At 43.6% G+C, this 20002-nt stretch overlaps 1 protein-coding gene across 1 annotated transcript in view; it reads right to left on the bottom strand.

The window, feature by feature from the left end:
• The window catches only part of LOC127374756 (protocadherin Fat 4), a 108935-nt gene that overhangs the window by 16047 nt on the left and 72886 nt on the right, over positions 1 to 20002 (bottom strand). The window contains 5 exon segments of the mRNA XM_051420323.1: positions 887 to 1194; positions 1617 to 1721; positions 3258 to 7607; positions 7791 to 8041; positions 10458 to 10638. Of these exon segments, the coding sequence (XP_051276283.1) occupies positions 887 to 1194; positions 1617 to 1721; positions 3258 to 7607; positions 7791 to 8041; positions 10458 to 10638 (5195 nt within the window).

Genomic DNA, 20002 nt, shown 5'->3' on the forward strand with positions numbered 1-20002 from the left:
TCTGCTTTTGACATTGGCTCAGAATTCATGAGGCAGGAACTGAGAACAGACCTCAAGCCTGACCACCAAAATGACCCACAGCACCTTTTGCAAACATAGTGATCAGGTTCACTTTACGCCGCCTGAGGGAGTTGGCACTTGAGGCACACACACACACACACACACACACACACACACATTTCTATGTCATTCTTCAAGAGCCCTTACATGGTCACCTCTGCATGCTATTCACAGGGCATTAGATGCAGACAGAAACACAGTTCCCAACGTGTGCCTTATTCCTTTCCATCCCGTCACTCTGCACCATCTCAAAACTGACAATTTAACGATTTTACCAGCTTCCTATGAAACTCTCAGTGCACGGTGGGAAATGACAGATTTGAAGTCCAGCAGGAGAGCTACATTATAGAAGGTTTGACAGGGCCTGGTTGGATTTTTTTCCCTCTTTCCTTGCCACTGCATTGCTGGCAGAGAGAAGCCTCTCATTCAGAGCACAGGAGACAGGGTTTCAACCTTCAGGGTCATTTTGCATCCTCGTATTGTAAATCACAACGCGCAATAAAATATAATTACAAACCATGAAAACCATAAGCTGAGCTACCCGTGGTTTAGGGGAGTTTAATTATCATCTGATGGTGCAAAAAAGAATATGAGGCCAAATTTGGATGCAGGTTCCAGCTATAAAAGCCAAAGACATAAATGCTATACATAGTGCAGCCCACGTTTTAAGTCCATACCATGTGGCGTTTCTCAGATTTTCCGCAATGTTTTTGCTACTGGACCCATGAGAGCTACTGAGGCACTAAATGAAACATTTTTCAAGAATGCATGATGAAAAAGGTTTTATATGTGAGCTAATTTGTACCATAAAAATAGACGTTCTTACCATCCCAGCTCTCCTGGCGATGACTGTGTGGAACTGGCCATCAGAAACTTTTATCATGGTCATCAGCTTATAAGTTCCACTTCCCAAGTTGAAGGAGAAGCGCATCCGTCCCTCGAAGACCTCCAGAGCCAGGAACTCCGCCTTGTCTCCAGTCTGGTTATCGTGGTTGTACATAAGCAGTGCGTTGCTCTTCAGGGTAGCAAACTTGATATATATGTAGTTATTGTTGGGATCCAGAGACGGAAACTCCATGTAGGAGAGCTCCTCAAAGCCGTAGCTGTTCAGTTCACAGTGTTTTCCGAAAACCCCTGAGGACAAAAGCAGACCAGAAGAGGACTCAGAGAGGAAGCCAATGAATGATTCACGGTGCTGCTGTGATAAAAATATCTACAGATGAAACAGAATCTTTATCGAGAAATATTATATGTTCTGTATTTAGCTGTAACAAAGCAGTTATCACTGCTGTTGGATCACAATCTTGCATCTTCAAAAAGTTAAAAAAACTTCTTCTTTTTGTCTAAATTGGAGGCTTACTGATGACAGCAGAGATACAAAGCATAAAAAATGGAGACACAAAATGAAATGACAGTGTCCACATTTGTTTAAGAAATCATGGACTAATAATGGCATAACTTTCTTTTCTTTAGGAAGATTGCATGAAATTGTCCATCTTGCTTTTCAATTTACCAGGGCTCACTAATACTCTGAAAAGTTTCCTACTATTACTTACCAAATGGACAATGACAGTAATATCCATCCACCCGATTCTGACAGGACCCGCCATTAAAACAAGGGTTACACTCACAGTGATTGATGATGGAATCACACGTTTTGCCTGGGTTCACAGAACAACACAAATTAAAATGGATGGGGTGGCAGACAACACAGGAAAACCCAGAGGGGAACACAGTTCACTTTCCCCACAGGCCAAGTCATGCAGGCCTTTCATCACCTCACAGCTGAGAAATGCACTGCAAAGAAAAAGCTGGGCTCCAACAAATCATTTAAACTTTCCTAAAATGTTATTTTTGTTGAAACAACCATAAAATATATAATAGGAAGATGTCATTTCACCTGTCTTAGTACAGTTTCACTCATATTAAATTTTTTTCTCGAAACAAGATGATGCTATTTTGGAATAAAAATCACTTGTCCAAGATGACATCATTTGATCCAAAACAACATCTTGAAACTTTCATAGGAAAAAAGAAATGATCTCACTCAATTGGCAGATTCTTCTCACTAAGAATAATCAGATTTTCAAACTTGTTGCAAGATCAAATTACCTTTGGATAAGGCTGTTTTTTAGCAGTGCAGAAAGACCAACAATTACAATGTTCATGAGTTGCTCTGATGAGTCAAAAGGTTTAACACCATGATAAGGATTGTGACACTGATAATAAAAATAATGGACTTGGGCAAGACAATAAATGATTCAGGCATGGAACGATACAAACAGACTGACAATGAGCTTCTGCAAATATACTTTAGACTGTAAATCCTGTGACAAGTTGCTTAATGGAGATAGATTCTGCTGCCAAAAAACAGACGAGGAAAACAGGAAGTTGAGAGTTCACTGTGAGGGCATGCAAACTACTGTAAGTCAATAGGTGCATTTCTTCAGGAGGGTCATTCATCTTGATGAAACCTCAAGATTTGTGGTCATTTTTTATCGTCATAATAAAAAGGGACAGTAATGACTTGACTTGAGGCAAATTGCCTGCTACGGGCCTGCTTTGAAAATGTCTTTCAGATGCTGGAGTCAGCGGCTGGAGAACATGAAGGATTCAAATGACCACTTAAAATCCACTCCCCTTTTATCAAGGCTAATAATGCAGTGTATTCATAACCAAACGAAAAGGCCTGATTGGATCTTTTATAAAGCTGCTCATTTGTCATACAACTCAAACCGGAGCCAAATGAGAAATCCTTGATTAAGAGATCTTTGTGTGTACAGTTGGATTAGTAATGCATCTGTGTGTGGTCATAGCTGTATGCACACAAAGACACACAATGAAATGTGATACTGGTGAACTGTGTGTGGAGTCTACACTCAAGCCCCGACAGGGTCAGCTTCGCATCATCCTATTTATTAAAGCAAACATTGCAGGCTGCATCACAGCTGATACCCCCCAACTAGTAATCTGAAAACCAAACTGTTTTTGGCAGCCATGCTTGTATGCTATGGCTACAACACCTCTTGGAAACATTCAGAAGCAAATATTTTCCTTGGACCCAAAGCCATGCGTGTGAGTACATTATTGTGTGAGTGTCAGTGTGTGTATGTGTGTGTCCCAGCATGTTTTTTTCCCGGCCTAACATGAGTGACTCTGTGGTTGGACATAAAATGTGACTCCTGCGTGTATAGTACCTGCAAAGCCGGATTTGCAGAGGCAGTTGAAGCCGCCGGGGAAGTTCTGGCACAGGGCCCCGTTCTTGCAGGGATTGGAAAGGCATTCGTTGACATCCCTCTCACAGGCCATCCCGGTGAAACCTTCGGGACAGGTGCAGGAGAAACCCCCCACCAGATTGTGGCAGGTGCCGCCGTTGTGGCAGGGTGATGGCTGACACTCATCAATGTCTGTCTCACACAGAGCTCCTGTGTATCCTGGCCTGCAGCTGCAGGCGTAGGGCTGCAGGGGGTGGTTGGAAACAAGGATCACTGGGACGCTTTCTTCTGTCTTCATATCAGGCCCGACACTGAGACGCCTCTTGCAGCTGCCTCCATTCTGGCACGGGTTACGTGTGCAAGGATCATGGTCCACCGCATCTATTTGCACCCCGCTCTGTCTATATAAAATGTCTTTGATACTCTGGAAGAATGTGGCCACGCCGCTGGGGTTGACATATTGTCCGTGGCCCCGTTTCACAGCTGCCATTAGGAAAGTCTGATTATTGAGTTCAAACGCTCCATAAAGCAGCACCCCTGTGCCTAGTCCTGCTAGCTGAGAGTTGGCAATGCGTAGGAAGCTGAGGTAGTGGTTGGTAAGGAAGCTTTTGACTCCTTGAGACTGGAGTCGAATGAGTATGCTGTTGTCCACTGTGGCATTTGTGAAACCCATGAAGAGGACTCGGGCTGTATTGCTGACTGCACCATGGACACCATCACTGCTACGGATGGTTATTTCAAAAGTTCCATCCGTTGAGCGGGCTTTAGAGTTGAGGTTGCATGTTCCAGTTGGGATATTAAACAGACCAGATGATGGAGGAATCAGGGAGCAGTGGAACCTGTCCTGAATGTCAGGGTCTTGGGGTTTGACATCTCCCAAAGAACCTCCAGGAAACATGTTTCCAAAGTAGTGGACAAAGATTTCCATGGACCTCGGCTCTGAAGGATTGTCATTCTGATCATTTATTTTGATGTGAATTGTTCCTGTGGAGGACATTTGAGGCACACCAGAGTCCCTGATCACAACAGAGAGGTAGAAGTCGCTAATCTGTTCTCTGTCGATCTCCCGACTGGTGGTTAGCACTCCACCTGGCATAAGGCTAAAGTAGCTGTTGGCAGATCCAGAACTAAGAAGGCTGAATAAGAAAGGGCCTTGGTTGGGTGGTAGATCTGGGTCAGATGCTGTAAGTGTTGTAACTGCAGTGCCAGCTCTCTGATTTTCCATTACTTCAGCATAGACGGTTGTCAAAGTTGGACCATTATCATTGATATCTTCCAGATTCACAATCACAGTGGCGCTTCCGGTTGCAGGAGGTGTGCCAGTATCCACAGCAAGAACTGTTAGATTATACACAGGAGTTGTTTCTCTGTCTAGCTCTGCAGCCACAGACACTTGGCCAGTTTTTGGGTTGATAGTGAAAACATTTTTATCAAACTCAGGAGCAATGGAGTATGAAAATCTGCTCCAGCTTGGGACAGAGTCTGAGTCCTCAGCACTCACAAAGGTAACCAGACCGCCAGGTGAGAGACCTTCACTAACCTGCACATCATACAGTTCTTGGGTAAAAACAGGAGGATCGTTGGCGTCAAGAATTGTAATATTCACAAACACCTCGTCAATATCTGCCCCACGGATGCTTCCTGCGTTCTTTGCCAGCACCTTCAGTGAAATCTTTTCCTCTTTCTCACGGTCTAGAGTACCTGTAACATAAATCTGGCCTGTTTTCTTATTGATGCCAAACCCCTTCTTTCTGCTCTTCCCAAAAATGAGGTAGTATACCACTCCATCATCTCCTTGGTCTCGATCACTGGCGAACACTTCCCCGACCACTGTGCCTTTTGGAGCAGCTTCAGAGATTTCAAAGTAGTACTGTTTGGAGACAAAGCGGGGTACGTATTCATTGGCTCCCTTTAGCTGAATGTTGACATTGGCAAAGCTGCAGCGCTCCTCGTCTGGGACATTGAAGGCCTTTACTGTTAAATGGTAGACCTGCTTAGCCTCGTAATCCAAGAAGCCCTGGGTGGTGATGGTGCCCGTGTTTGGGTCAATAACAAAGAGGTCACTGTCTGATGATTGTATCACGTAAGCCATGACTGCGTTAGCTCCCGAATCACGGTCTGTGCCATTCATTTTGACCACAGTGGTGCCACTAGGAACATTCTCCTGTACGACGGGGAAGTACTCGTCAGGATCAAACACAGGAGGGTTGTCATTCACATCAGTCACATGTATTGTGACAGTGACATAGCTTGTTTTTGCAATCCAACCACCATCAGTGGCTGCAACTCTAAGCTCATGTTGTTGCTTCTCTTCAAAGTCCAGAGGCTGAGCTAGGGCTAAAACTCCAGTTTTACTATTAAGTGAAAACAGACCCTTGTCGTTGCCTGAAGTAATATTATATGCAATAAGGCCATTCATTTCTTTATCTTTGTCTCTGGCAGACAGGGTCCTTATTGCTGTTCCCACAGCAAGGCTTTCAGGTACAGTAGCTGTGATTTGGCTTTGTGAGAACTCAGGCGTGTGGTGGTTTTCCTCTGTGACTGCAATTCGCACTGACGTTCGCGATGACAAAGGAGGATTTCCTCTGTCACTCGCTGTGGTGTCAATGAGGAAAACTTTATTCATATCAGATGTAAGGGAGGAGGCGACAGTAATCCACCCATTCGTTTTATCTAGTTTGAATTTACTAGAGCTGTTTCCACCTGTTATTAAGTACTCAATCTCAGAATTAAGGCCAAAGTCTTTTTTGTCATGAGCTACAACTCTAATCAGTCTGGTGCCAACCTTGACACTTTTAGTGACAGGAGTGAAGTAGCTAGGCGAATCAAATTTAGGGGGATTATCATTGCTGTCTACAATGTTTACAATTACTGTCGTCTCACTCATCAAAGGCTTGACTGCCCGGTCTGAGGCTGTGACAATGAAGCTGTGGCGATTTATATTTATACTACTAGCACCTGTTGAGTTCTGATATTTTAACTGCTGCTTCACAAATATCTCCCCAGAGCTGGCGTTAATTCTGAAATACTCTGACTGGGACCGAATGAAATAGAATATTTTGCCATTGAAACCCTCATCAGGATCTGTGGCAGACACCTGTGTGACCAGGGAGCCCACCTCAGTGAGCTCAGGGTAGTCCAGGTAGTAAGAGGGACGACTAAATCTGGGAGCATTATCGTTAATATCTGTTATAAATATGGTGACATCTGTGCTTACAGTCCAGCCAGAGTCATGGGCAGACACTTTGACAATGTAATGATCGGTGTCTTCTCTATTGAGTGGCCTACTTATTGTTATGTCTCCTGTGTTTGGATTAATACTGAATGGAAGGCTGGTATCGGTAATTGAATATCGGCTAATGGCATTTGAACCAGCATCCTCGTCTGTGGTGGTGACCCTGGTGACAGTGTAACCCACTGGGGCATTTTCAGCGACTGTAGCACTAAAGATCTTGGAAAACCTAGGAGCATTGTCATTCACATCCAGCACGTTGATTAGCACTTTGACTGCTGTGTTTTTGGCTGGTAAGCCCCGGTCAGTGGCTTTGACTTTCAAAGTGTACTGAGCCACCTTCTCCCGGTCCAGAGGCCTGGTGGTTCGTATTTCACCATTTGCTCTATTAATGCTGAAACTATTCTCCTTGTTGCCATCGATGATGGCGTATTCAAGCTGTCCATTAGGCCCGCTGTCCAGATCAATGGCAGAGACCATCAGCACCCGCTGAGGTGAAAGGTTCTCCAGTATCTCAGCATGGAATGGATCCTTATCAAACACTGGGTGATTGTCATTCACATCCAGTACTGTTATTTCCACTTTCTCATATGAAGAATAAGGTGGGAAGCCCTGATCTCTGGCCTCAATCCAGAGAACATACTTCTGAATGTGTTCATAATCTAGTTGATGTCTGATAGACAACTCGCCCGATAGCTGGTCAATATGAAAGGCATAATCCAGGTTGCCGCTGGCGATGTAATATGACAATGGTCCACCCCTCATGGAAGACCCAGTCACTGTTGTAACAACGTGGTTGGTCGGCTGGCTCTCAGGGAACGTGAATGCATGCTGCTTCAGTTTGATGACAGGGAAGTTTCCTCCTGTGACGAAGCGGACAGTCACGGTGGTCGTATCCGTTTTTGGGTTAGCTCCGCCGTCTTTTACTCGAACTGTGAGGGTAACTTCTGAGCTTCCAGTTAGCTTCTCATTTGCAGTGATGGCACCTCTGACGGGGTCGATCTTGAACTTTTCAGAGTTGCGCCCTATCAGGGAGTAGTGCAGCTGGGCGTTGGAGCCTGAGTCCTCATCAGTGACAGTAACAGCAAAGACCAGGGACCCTAAAGGCATAAATGAGTTTTTGTGTGATAATTTGACACTGACAGTGCATAAATCTGCATATAAACATATACATTTTGAAAGTATAAGTGTAATGGGATGCCCTCTTTGATCAAAAGCACAGTTACAGTGAAAACAGGTGCAAACTAAAACCTTTTTCAACACCTTTTAAGGCATGTACTAACCTGCTGCAGTAGAGGCAGGTATATGAGTGACGTAAGGGTGGTGGTGGAAGCGAGGAGGGTTATCATTGATGTCAGCCACCGTCACAGACACGGTGGCAGAGCTGGACAGGCCCTGGGGCTGCCCTCCATCTGTTGCCACAACCAGCAGCTGGTAATTGGCCCTGTCTTCTCGATCCAGCAGGGAGCTGGTGATAATCTGTCCTGTAGCCGGGTTGATGGAGAACTGGCCGTGCCCTCCAGTCAGGCTGTAGCTGTGGGAAACACACAGAAGGACAAGTTTCAGTGGAAGCTTGGTGATTGTGATTTTTACTGCACATACATATATCTACACGTTTATGTGTTTCAAATAAGTTATTACACTGTGAAAGGACACTACAAAGTATAAATGACATAAAATCATGCTTTCAGTCAATTACATTCTCATAGTTACTTCTACTCAGTGGCTATAGAGCTGCAGTTTCTCCATTATGAGCACACCTTATATTACAGTGAGGTAACTGTGTTATTACAGGTGTTTCTAATGTAAATACTGACTGTCAGGGTCATTCCCCTAAAACTATTTCTGCATGTTGTTTGCTGCACTGCCAGTGACTGCAGGGTCTTCTGCAATACTGTCACAATGTGGTCTATAGAGGGCACTGTTTCAAGCCTCACAAAGCATATTTAATAGAACATACACAACAATGGTCACCACATTGTGCTGGCGTGACATCAAATCAGTTAGTTAAGTGATTGAGGCATCCAGCTTAATATTCTATCAAATGTAGCCACTATTTTCTGCTTCACTGCTCACAGTCTCTGTGGTTCAGGCTGCCTTCTCTGCTGAAGTTGGAGAACTCCAGAATCCTTTATTTGATTTCTTTTATTCAATTTAATTTACGTTATTGTCGAAAATGGTATTCATAAAAAAAAGAAAAAATGATTCAATAGCTATAAAAATAGCACTGACGATACAAATGAAGAAAACATAAAGTACATGCATAAATAAATATCACATAACATAAAACTCTTCAGGACTGAGGGGCCACAGTCCCTGGCTTTCAAGCTAATATCATGTTTCAGCCTGTATCTCACCAGCTTCCAGCAGGACCAAGACATAAATGTAAACTGACACATACATGTACACACCAGTGCATATTTTGAAAAGGCTTCAGAAAAAGCATCCCCCTCCAGAGATGGGACGACAAATTACAGAACAACGTGTGAAAGCAGAGGGGATGCAAAAGCTTATTTGGACATCGTCAACAACATAAACTGTCCACAGATGTTTGTGGTCTGAACACAATCCAGAGACAAGTCCAGGTTTGGGACTTACATTTAATGTGCTGTGAGAATCCACACTAATAACTGAAGGTAACCAGTTCTGGTCTCCATTAAGGGCCTCGAACCCCCTGGAACCCCTGATGGGCCCAACTCGTACTGTCATAGACAATTAACATCCTCATTACTGTGTTTTGGGAAACTGGAGCACACTGCAGTACCCCCCAGTGTGCAACCAGTGGGGTTGCTGAGGAGAGAGGAGGGGTCGGACTTGAGTCAGTGTCCGGCTTGAGAGAGACCGACCAGAAGCTCTTACAAGCTCCCCCGTGGAGGGGGCTGTGAGTGTGAATAAGCTATCGTCCAGCTTGAGAATCGCGGCCTAAACAATGACTTCGGGTGTTGACTAAAACTCTACACTCTGCTCCTAAACTCCTGTTAACAATTGCAACATCGGCCTGGAATTTCACAAAGCTGGTGATGAGGTAAAATGTTTCACTGAAGGCGTGAGGAAAGCCAAATCCCAGTCCTGTATGGCCCTGAAAGGGTATTTTCACACCAGGGAATCAAAGCAAACTATAACTGACCTGATTACTCACAGTGGTTACTGGAACTGTACAGAGTGACATAGATCTCCTCTGGATTGTAAAAAATGGCTTCATTAGTCTTATCCATACAAAAGATTTTATTCCTGTGTTAATCTGTCTGTAATAAAGTAAATGGAATGGAATAAAGCATCAGTGCAAATTGTCTACTGTTTCCTTCAGATGTCCCTGGAAAAAACTAATCAATCTATGAGGTAATTTCAGTAATTTATTGGTGTGGGGTTTTTCTTCTTTTCCTTGCTTCCTCTGTCAAACTTCTAACCCAGTCATTAAAAGTGGAGGCAGTAATGAGATCTAAAGAGGAGATTTGGATGTAATTGCACTAAAAACATCCAGTTTTGCTGTGTCTATCCAGGAAATGACATCAAAGATTATATTTGGGACATTTAAGGACATTTTTGTAAATACTTTTCTTGGTAATTATAATTATAAAACTTGTCCCTTGCAACCAATGCTTTGGCACCCGTAATGATCAGAATAATTAGATGTCACACCTATTTTTATGGATAAGTTGGATTTAAAGTGCTTTATTGCAAAGGACAAAAAAAAAAGAAAACATGGAACCAGGAACCTACGGGGTCATGAACCGCAATGTTCCCAGTTCTGTCTGGAACATTTGTCTCTCCACTAACTAATAAAAGCACAAAGCCGCCCACAAAAAACACAGATGAGCATAACAAGGTCAAAAGTAAACGGGAACAATCATACATTTGAAGAAATGAAGCACATCTTTTATGCTTTTTTTTATATAGAAAAAGAGTTATAAAAACAAAGTAAAATGGAACCAGAGAGGAGCAATGGGTACCTTATAACACCATTAACGCCAACATCTGCATCAGAGCTGTTGACCAATAGCACATCTGTCCCTGTCGGGGCATCCTCCATGATGGTGGTGTGGAAGTTCGAAGAGGTGAAAACAGGGACGTTATCGTTCACATCGTTCACCAGAACTGTTACCGTCCCCGTTCCGCTCAGAGACGGAGAACCTGGAGATGGAGGGAGGAAAGGAAAAGAAAATAACTGTGAGTGACAATAGCGGTTTGCTTTTACTTCAGTCAGGACGCTAAAACAAAGTGAAGGAGAAACTGCCTCAATGTCCAGCACAGAAGCAACTCATTAAACTTTCCATTCACACGACAGACCTCCTTTTTGTGCCACAGCAAGCTGGTAAAGGGGACACGGTACCATGTGAGCGCCATTAAGACTCCCTTCAGACATATGGTGACTTATTGTACGAGACTTGTCATTTGCAGCGAGATCCACACTGAACCAATTCATACTCCTGTGAGTGCTCAGCTGCAATATTCCTTCTGCATTTCATTCAAGCTAATTTCTCTGGCCATCAGTTTGGGTTTCCATCAGCCGCCGTACTGCCACATCAACACACACCAGCGCAGAACACATCAAAAGGGCTCAATGTCTCTGAAACCAAATCTTTCAGGCGTCCTTCCTGGGGTCTTGGACACTCATAGATTTAATTTCCACAGCGAGGTATCTATTTTAAGGTGCACGGCACTGAGCGAGTTTGTCTGTGGAATTTGAGCGAGGAGAAATGCTATTTTCAGCAAAAATCTGACCGTTTTTCTCCCAGAGCGGGTGACGAAACGGGGCTTGCTGGGCCTCGGGGGATGGATTTAAATCAATAGCAGATGAAAAATGAGCTGCAATGCAGAAAAACCTGAAGAGAAAAAAAAAATCAGACATCTGCCTTGCTTGAGTTGGCCTTTATAATCCTTCCTTAAATGGCACGCTGAACTGCCTGATGTATATTCCAAACATAAACACGAGTTCAGCGTTGTTACTGAACGTCACAATATGGGATTTGGGGACATATTTAAAAAAGCTTGGAGGTATTTCGAGCCCTTAATGATTTACATATGTTTACATTGTTTGGAAGGGCAGAGAGCACCTGAGGATTGAGAAAAGCTGAGATCTGCAAGCTGCACGAGGGACGTTTCCCACCTCTAGCATGCAGTTGTTCCCTCCTGGAGCTCTCTTCATGAATCTATGTGAATGTGTCAACTATAATACATCCAAATAAAAACATACGCAATCCTGAGCTTGTGTCTCCTGTGCCTGTGTACTCAGCTGTTGAAAACATCAAATGCTTGAACTTGGGGGTACCGCGGGGGCCTGGATTAATAAGAGATAATAAAAAACATTTGGACGGTGGCCACCAAAACTCTCTCTTAATGTGGAGCTGTGCAAAATCAAAACATGAGGAATCTGAGAAAGGGGGGTGTTGAGGGGTGGAGGGTCATAGAAGAAAGCTCGAGGGACACAATGGCTCTATTGCTCAGCCAGTGAGGATTATCTTATAAATATGATAAAATCAGGGCAACATGCTCATTATAGTTAGTGCCAAGTCTTCTCATTTGAAAGTCAGATGAATTATTTTTCCCTCAGCAGCCTCCTGAGACGATACACAAGCACTGCTGATAAAATGACTCCTTCTGTCACCGAAAAATGGCACAGGGAAAAAGGAACCTGAGCGTCATCGAGAACTCTTTTGCTTTTAGACACAATGTTCTGGTACGACTGTAGGTTTAGATATTAGCCAAGCTAGTGGCAAGGCTCTATGGATGGAAGTCCAGACTGAAATATCTATAACTAACTTTGGTACAGACATGCATGGTTCAAAGAAGGTGTATCACTCTGACTCCAGACCTTTTGCTCCATCTACCATTAAGGTTCACATTTGTGGTTTTAAGTGAAATAATTGAATGGTGGAATTTGCTGCAGATATTGAACCAATATTAGATTGGATATTGAATCAATATTGATATTGAATTGCGAATTCTAATCACTTCCTTAACTTTTATCCAGCACCACCATCAGGCCAAAACTTAAACCAGCTTTAACAGATATTTCACACAGGGACAATGCAACAGTTAAAGGCCTGAATAACCTGAATCTGCGGCTTTACACAGCTTCATATTGACTTTCTGCCTTCAAAGCTACAGTTTAGGCTCACTCTTACTGCTCTAATAGCACTGAATCTGGCCGTAGCAGGTGGTTATGTTTTTATAAAAAGAATCTAAACAAAAAAAAAATAGACACAGGTGTAGAGATCCACAATTTACATACAGCATGAGCCAGCAGGGTGGGACACAGGATTTGAACTGTCGGCCCAACAGTGTATAACCACCTCAAGTGTCCTTGAGAAAGAAACAACCTCTGCAGCTGCTGTTAAATTGCTGACACTAAACTGTGACCTCCCTGTGGGCAGAGAGGAGAAATTTTCTTACGAAGATCAACAAATTTGAACACTATTGTGGGGTTTGGAGACCACCGCAGCTTCTCTCAGGAGGGCAGGGGATTCCTCGCAAAATGAGATTTGAGATGGTTTACTGAAACATCACTTCACTGCCTGGCTTTATGATAATAAACAGACATTCGACCTTAAGCTCGTCATGCATCCAGGTTTTCTGGTCAGAACAGAAGTGGCTAACATGTGCGTTCAGAATAAACAGAGCCGAATTCCAGAAGCAAAATAAATGATACAAACAGAGGTAACAGTAAACAATTTTTATCCCAAAAGGGGCTCTGAAACCATACAGCACTAATCTTTAGTGACTCATTACCAAAATGAGTCATGTCCTCTGCAGTTCCAACTCAGACTTTGGGGGCTTTTTAAGGATCCTGTGTTTATAACCAAATATAGACAATGTTGAATTTTGAGGTGATTATGTATTTCCACCTTTACAAATATTTGTGATTAAGAGAATACTACAAAATCACTGCCGATTTATACAGGGACAACCAACAACAAATTTGGTGTCAAATGCAAAGAATTAGCAGCAGCAGAAACACAATCCAAGCGGAAAATGTAAATTGCGGCATGCAATTTAGGTAGCATCCAGTCCATCCTGTATCATCACAGGGCTATTATGTAATCAAAGGACCACAACATGTGGTTGAGTGCCCAAACAAATGCATTCAGCAGGATTACTTAATCAACATCATACATGATTGCGGCTTTCTAATCTGCCTTTGCATTGAGCCTGCGGTGTTGCACGTTCGAGTGCGCAACCCGGCTGTATCGACATGAGTCACCGTCAGCAGGTTGCCATGGCAACAGATTAGCGCAGCTCCTGCTTCTCCTCAACTAATCCTCTTAATTGAGGAGCGATCCAAGTCAGCAAGGTGTCTGTATCACTTTAAGTTAACCGGTGTGGAGCTGATGTTACCAGGCAAAGTGTGTTTGACAGTCGGCAACTCGCTAAGACTGTTGTTGATCAAAGATGTTCTGTGAAGGCTGGAGCTGCTGGGCCGATAAGTGGCTCTGGGAGCTAAGTGGCTTTGTCTATAAAAGCCATTAGCTCCTACCAAGAGACTGAGTGAATGAAGAAAATATTTGGTTTTGAACATCAAGTCAGCTGCTATATTTTTCTGAGCTCAAACTGCCGTCTGCATTTCAATGGCATTGTTCCCCCACTAAGAGCGGAAGCAGGCTGAGCTACAAGGCTAAACCTGTGTGTGTGTGTGTGTGTGTGTGTGTGTGTGTGTGTGTGTGTGTGTGTTTGTGTATGTGGAGCACACTGCCCTCCTTCCAGGCGTTTCACTTTTGCGCAGGATGTGACATCACAACCTGTTTACTGCCTCGGGACAACGAACGACGTCCTCCGCTGCCACTTGTGTGACCTTTGACCAGCATTGCCTGTGTCACCAAACGCATCACGGACTCTGAGGCGCGGGACACTGTTACAGCAGCTAATCCTGAGTAAGCATAGAGCAGAGACACCTCGACCCCCCTAAACTGCGCTCATATACTCCCAAAGCCCCCTGATGCTCCTCTGTGTGACCCTGAACCTGTATTGACCCCGCCTTCGTTGACAAGTGTTGGTTCAAACAGAGCATTTTTCACATCTTTCTTGGTGTATCACTTCTCACAGCATCATGCGCCTCTGTGCAGCCTCAGGACGTGCCTTCTTAGCCTCCTGGGGCTCATTGATATCACATAACCCCTGGCAGCTGTTTCCCCCCAAACCTGCTGTCCAATGTGTTAATAGTTCAGATCTATCTTGTTACATCGTGTGGGCTGACAGATTTAGTCATCAAGGAACACTATATCTTGGCAGGTATGCAAATATATGTAAATGACAGTTGTTTCAAATAGTTAAGGTCAGGGTGAGACATTCTTAAGATTCATATGATGGTGGCTGCTAAATAACGGGGTCTACACTGCAGCTGAGCATGTCGTCTGTTTCCGATGCTTAAATTTACTCTGAATACCGTACCTGTAACTGTAACTGTAAGGAAACCAAACCCAGAACAGTTTATTATGTACAAAATAGCCTCTATCCCCTTCTTCTGTTTTTTGGAGGGAGTGACTCAACAGGAGAGGAATGCTCTCCAAGAGTGCTGAGAAATGCCAGCATCTCCTCCAAACAGTCTTTGTGGAATCTGGCAAAGCACAGGGAAGAGTGTCAGGGTCAATGATTTAGACAACCGCCGCCGAGGTGGGTGTCACCCTGCACGCCGTGGCTCAAGCCGGGGTAGGGGTGGGAGGGGAGGCGGTGGGGATATGGCGAGGAAATATGCCTTAATCTGGCAGTGCACAATCTGGCCCACCACTATACGACAAATGACATCATTTTGCCATGGAAAGAGAGCTGGTGGAAATTTGCAACGGGAAGTCAGCTGCCTACCGGTGGCTGCCATGCACTGTGGTTAGAAAAGTATTTTTTCCATTGGCAAATCCTGTCCCAGACCCTTTATTCTTTTACTTTCTACAGTTGGTTTGTACATTTTACACTTTTTACAAGGCTGCATACAAGCGGAGCCTGTTTTATTTGCCTGTTGTATCGGCTGACATTTCAAGGCACAGCGCTAATGTCATTAGACTCCAGGAAATAAAGCCACACTGATGAATCAAAAGATACACAATTAATTAAAGAGATCACTGAATGAGATGCAAAAACACCTCCAGGTCACAGCTTGTGCATGTTTGACAGGAGAGAACTTGAGTGAGAATTGTTTGCTATCTTATTACCATTTAAACCTCTAATTTGAAGATCACTTGTTGGCAAAAACAGATAAGGCAATCAAGGCACTACCTCACCTCTGTCTGAAGATTGTGCTGTGAGCATAATCTTATTTCAGGGGTTAATCTTAGGTCACTTAGGAAAGCAAACTGCCATGACCTGACATTACTCTCCTGGTGATTACAGCCTCACATCATGTGTATTTCCCTCACGCCGAGAAGTTATCAACATCATCGCTCAAAACCCAAGATAAACTGTGTACTTTTACATGAGCAATTCCGCTGTGGCAAGAAAATTGTTCTGGAAGCACATGCCACTCATCGCTTGCAGTCCAGGCGACTGCATATTTGATCCAAATTCATCTTGGTTGTTATTGCACATGAGGAAATGGGGTCTGGTTCCAGAGAAGCATGCTCCCTCAATCAGCAAAGAAAATACTGGACCTTGTGGTACCATGTTTCCATGAGGTGGTTTTGCCCTAGAGAGCTGAGCTGGAGTCACTGAGCTCTGAAGTGGTATGGATACCATAAAGGATAAGTCCGAGCTAAGTCCTGGTGATAACCCTGTCTCCTAGACTGAGGGTATTCTCCATGGGAACACATCAGACTGATGGTATTCAGATAACTGTTTTCTATCCAATGAGCAGCCATTACACTATGGGATAAAGCAGAAAGACGCTGGCGTCAGTGCACCTCGTTTCACACAAAGCGACTGAATCTGTTGGGGAGCTCAAAGCGCTCTAGCCGCATGAGGATTCCTCCCTGCTTTAATTGAATCTAGAAACACCATTACCATTTAATTAAACGCAGCACATTCCCTTCAGATCTGGGAACGACACAGTTGGGGCAGTGACAACCAAAACAGAGCCCTCTGTTTGATATTTCACAATAATCCCAAAGAACTTAAAGTGCTTGTTAAACTGGCAGTGGGAATGACATTCAATTCTGTCTGCTAATGTTTCATTGCTGAATCTGAGCTCAGATCTAAGCGCTTTGCTTCGGTGTGGATCACGTTTGGAGAAAATGGGAGAACCCAGAATAACCCCAAAGAATCAGCATCCAAAATAACAAGCTTTCAGGACCCTGAGACTAAACTAGGGCCAGCTGACCATCTGTTGCGTCCTCTTCGTCCTACAGATCCACAGACAGTGTTCTCTGTAAGCCTCTCAACCCAGAAAGTATTGTCTAGCATAAACATATGTCAGGGTCTAAGCACCTTATTAGTGTACATTACCACCAGACAAATAACATTAACCTCCAAGAAGGTGCCTTGGCCATACTTTCTGAACCGGAGGGGGTACAAATACATGTGTTAATGACGATTAAGCTATGTGTTTTTTGACCGCTGCAGCTGCTATGAGGGCGCACACTGCTGTGAGAGCCTTACAGGGGGGCTGATTTGAAGGAAACAGCAGCACTCGCCTCCTGGGAAAGGCTGCGAGTTGCCCTGAGTTGCTCAGTCTAAGCCGTGCTAAGAAGCAGGTTTGAGTGTCTCTGCTGGCACAAGAGATAATCTCTTCCTTCAATATATACTGCAATACTGATGTTTTATCGATAAACAGACAAACAAGGCTAAAGCTGGGATGTCCAAACAACCGGGTTCATTAAATTTGGAAGTCCAGGACAGGTTGATTTGGGAAAGACGGATGAATGTGTAAATTTAGGAGACAGCCCATCTGTAGCCTGAAGCTTAAGGCTAAACGGTTAATTACGGTTTATGGACTGCGGCTAGATTGTGCTCTTAAGGGACAGCGTAAATAAAACACATCATTACTCGGGGGGGGGGGGAGAACTGGCCACCATCAAGGCAAAATTGACATTTTTCTGCCTCTGAGAACCTGTTGCTTTGCGACAAAGCTTCTTTTAATGCGACCCCGTCCGGCACCCATGAATGGCCTCGGAGGAGCTGAGTGCAGGGTGCGAGCTGTCCCACTGCACAGTTTGCCAAACATAACAGAGTAAACAGAGGTTTTCTCACAGTTAACAAGCAATAGACTGAAAGGGATATCGCAGTAGAACATTCAGAGCTGCTACCCGGTATAAGGGGGAAAGAATATATCTCTAATAATACAGCAATGTCAAAGGCATTCATCAAATTAAAGGTAAAATGTTATACAGCTCGCCAGTTATTTATGGAGTGCTGCGTCTGAATGCTTTTGCATAATTTCTTCCACACATGTTACGGATAGGGTTTGGTGGTTTGCAGGCAGTCAAGGAAAGCATATCGACGGACACAAAGTGCTGCTTTTTCTCATATTTTAGGGCCTGTGGTGAAATTTAATAAAGTGATTTGCCTTTTGTGTTTTTATTACAATGGCGCTTTTATTTGCTGTGTTGCTGAATATTTGGAAATCCCTATTTAGCAGTGCATGTGCGGACCATTCATTTTATGGTGACACAGCAATACCAACAGATCATAAGCAGTGTGAGAGGTGGAGAACAGACACTGGCAGTATAACTTGCTCATAATACAACTCTATAATGTTCATACATGGGCCACATAAATCGGAAATATGACTTTGGGAGAGAGTGCGAGCATGCATACGTACTCACACACACACACACACACACACACACACACACTATGGTACATACTGCAGGTTATTCAAGTAGAAAAGTCATGAACATCTACAACTAGTTAAGATATAATTAGCTGTGCAACCACGTGATGTGCTATCCAGGGTCCTCAGAGAAACAAAGCAAATAAACATCATTAAAAAGTGGATCTTGCCAGGCTGAAGCACTAATCATCCAACCCACACCACCTTTTTAAACCCCCCCATTACTTACCAAAGCTATTTACACAAACATTCAAATCCAGCAATTGTTAAAGTGTAACAGGGAGTGGAAAAGAGAAAACAGGCGTTAGGAAAAAACTCTGCAAGACCACATTGTTACTGCAAAGTTTTTTAAGAGCTGATCCAGAACGTTACTGCTCTGTTAAAGTTCATTTGAGGAACCTGATATTTTATTTGGCTACGTCTTGTGTTGCCACCAGACTGTAGACTGGCTGAAACCTTCAGAAATGGACCCCATTAAAGATTTATTGTGGCAAGCGTTGGACAGTGATCTAGCAATGCCCCGGCCACGTTTTAACACCGCGTTATCAGTGTTCGTAGAGGACTTCATCTGCTCGTCTGTTTTCCTAATATGCCAGGGATGGATAGATGTGTGCTTAGGCTACATTTTCTTTGTTGTTCTTGTTGAGCCTGATGACGGACTGCAGATTGACAGATCATTATTCAACTAATCAAGTCAGGGGGAAAAAAATCTCTGGAAGACTAGAGGGTTTACAGAGCAGATTCTTGGGAGCCATTTAAGAGAATAAAAGATCCGGCTTTTAAAAAGGGATGGTCATTAAAATTCTTTATCTGCTAAGCGGTCGTTTAGCCCCGCAAAACTTCCCCTCACCCACCAGCCAAGAGGCCATATACAAATAGCGGCACTATGGAGCAATGTGCTGGAGGCATGTGAAAGACATGGGATTTCTATGCGACCGTATTTGCCATAATAGGCATGGGCCAAGGGATTTACTGTGCCTTCGCTTTAATAAATGTGACCAAACACAGTGCATGTCAATGCGCCCCGAGGACGCTCTCACCACCACACGCAGACTCACACACAGTCTCACACACAAATGCACAAATGCACACAAATACAAATAAAAACACAGACAAAAATCAAGGAATACGTGAAGACACAAGCATGTGCATGAGCACCACTGCCACACAAGCTAGTTCATCTTCTCGATTTAATCAAAATGTTCCATCAATTTTGGTCAATTTCAGTTCCACGGTATAGCTTACCTAAGGCTTCTCAAACTTAAACATTTACTTCCAACATGGTCTCCAATGCTAAAAAAGAATAAATTCAGTACAAACTATAACCCATATATAGAACGTAAGATATTCTTATCAGAATGTATGAACACAACATGTAAACTCTGATTAATAACTTTGCACAATAGATAACCCCTGGCCTGGGGTCCCTCTTGCTTTTGACAACTTCATATTTAATAGAAGGCGGTTCCATATTAGTACACTAACACAAACAAAGCCTCTGGCAACATTATTTACTCTTTGAGTTTTCACAGAAAAAGCTGAATGCAGTATCTTCATATGGTGTAAACTCACTGTGTTTATGAACACTGAAAAGAAGAGGATTGTTTAGAGAACGGAAAGAATGCTATCAAACTTTTTGGCATCAATAAAAGACTAATCAGCTGCAAAATCCTACACCTGACCAGCTGCCAGATGCATAAAAATATGTTTTCTTCAAGCACAGATGCCTACTTCAAGCTATTCCATAAACACAGAGTGGCAAAGGTTTTTTTAACTGTGTGGCTCTGCTGCAAATCTTATTGT

The sequence above is a fragment of the Dicentrarchus labrax genome, unplaced genomic scaffold (assembly GCF_905237075.1).
Source record: "Dicentrarchus labrax unplaced genomic scaffold, dlabrax2021, whole genome shotgun sequence".
Taxonomy (NCBI): Eukaryota; Metazoa; Chordata; class Actinopteri; family Moronidae; genus Dicentrarchus; species Dicentrarchus labrax.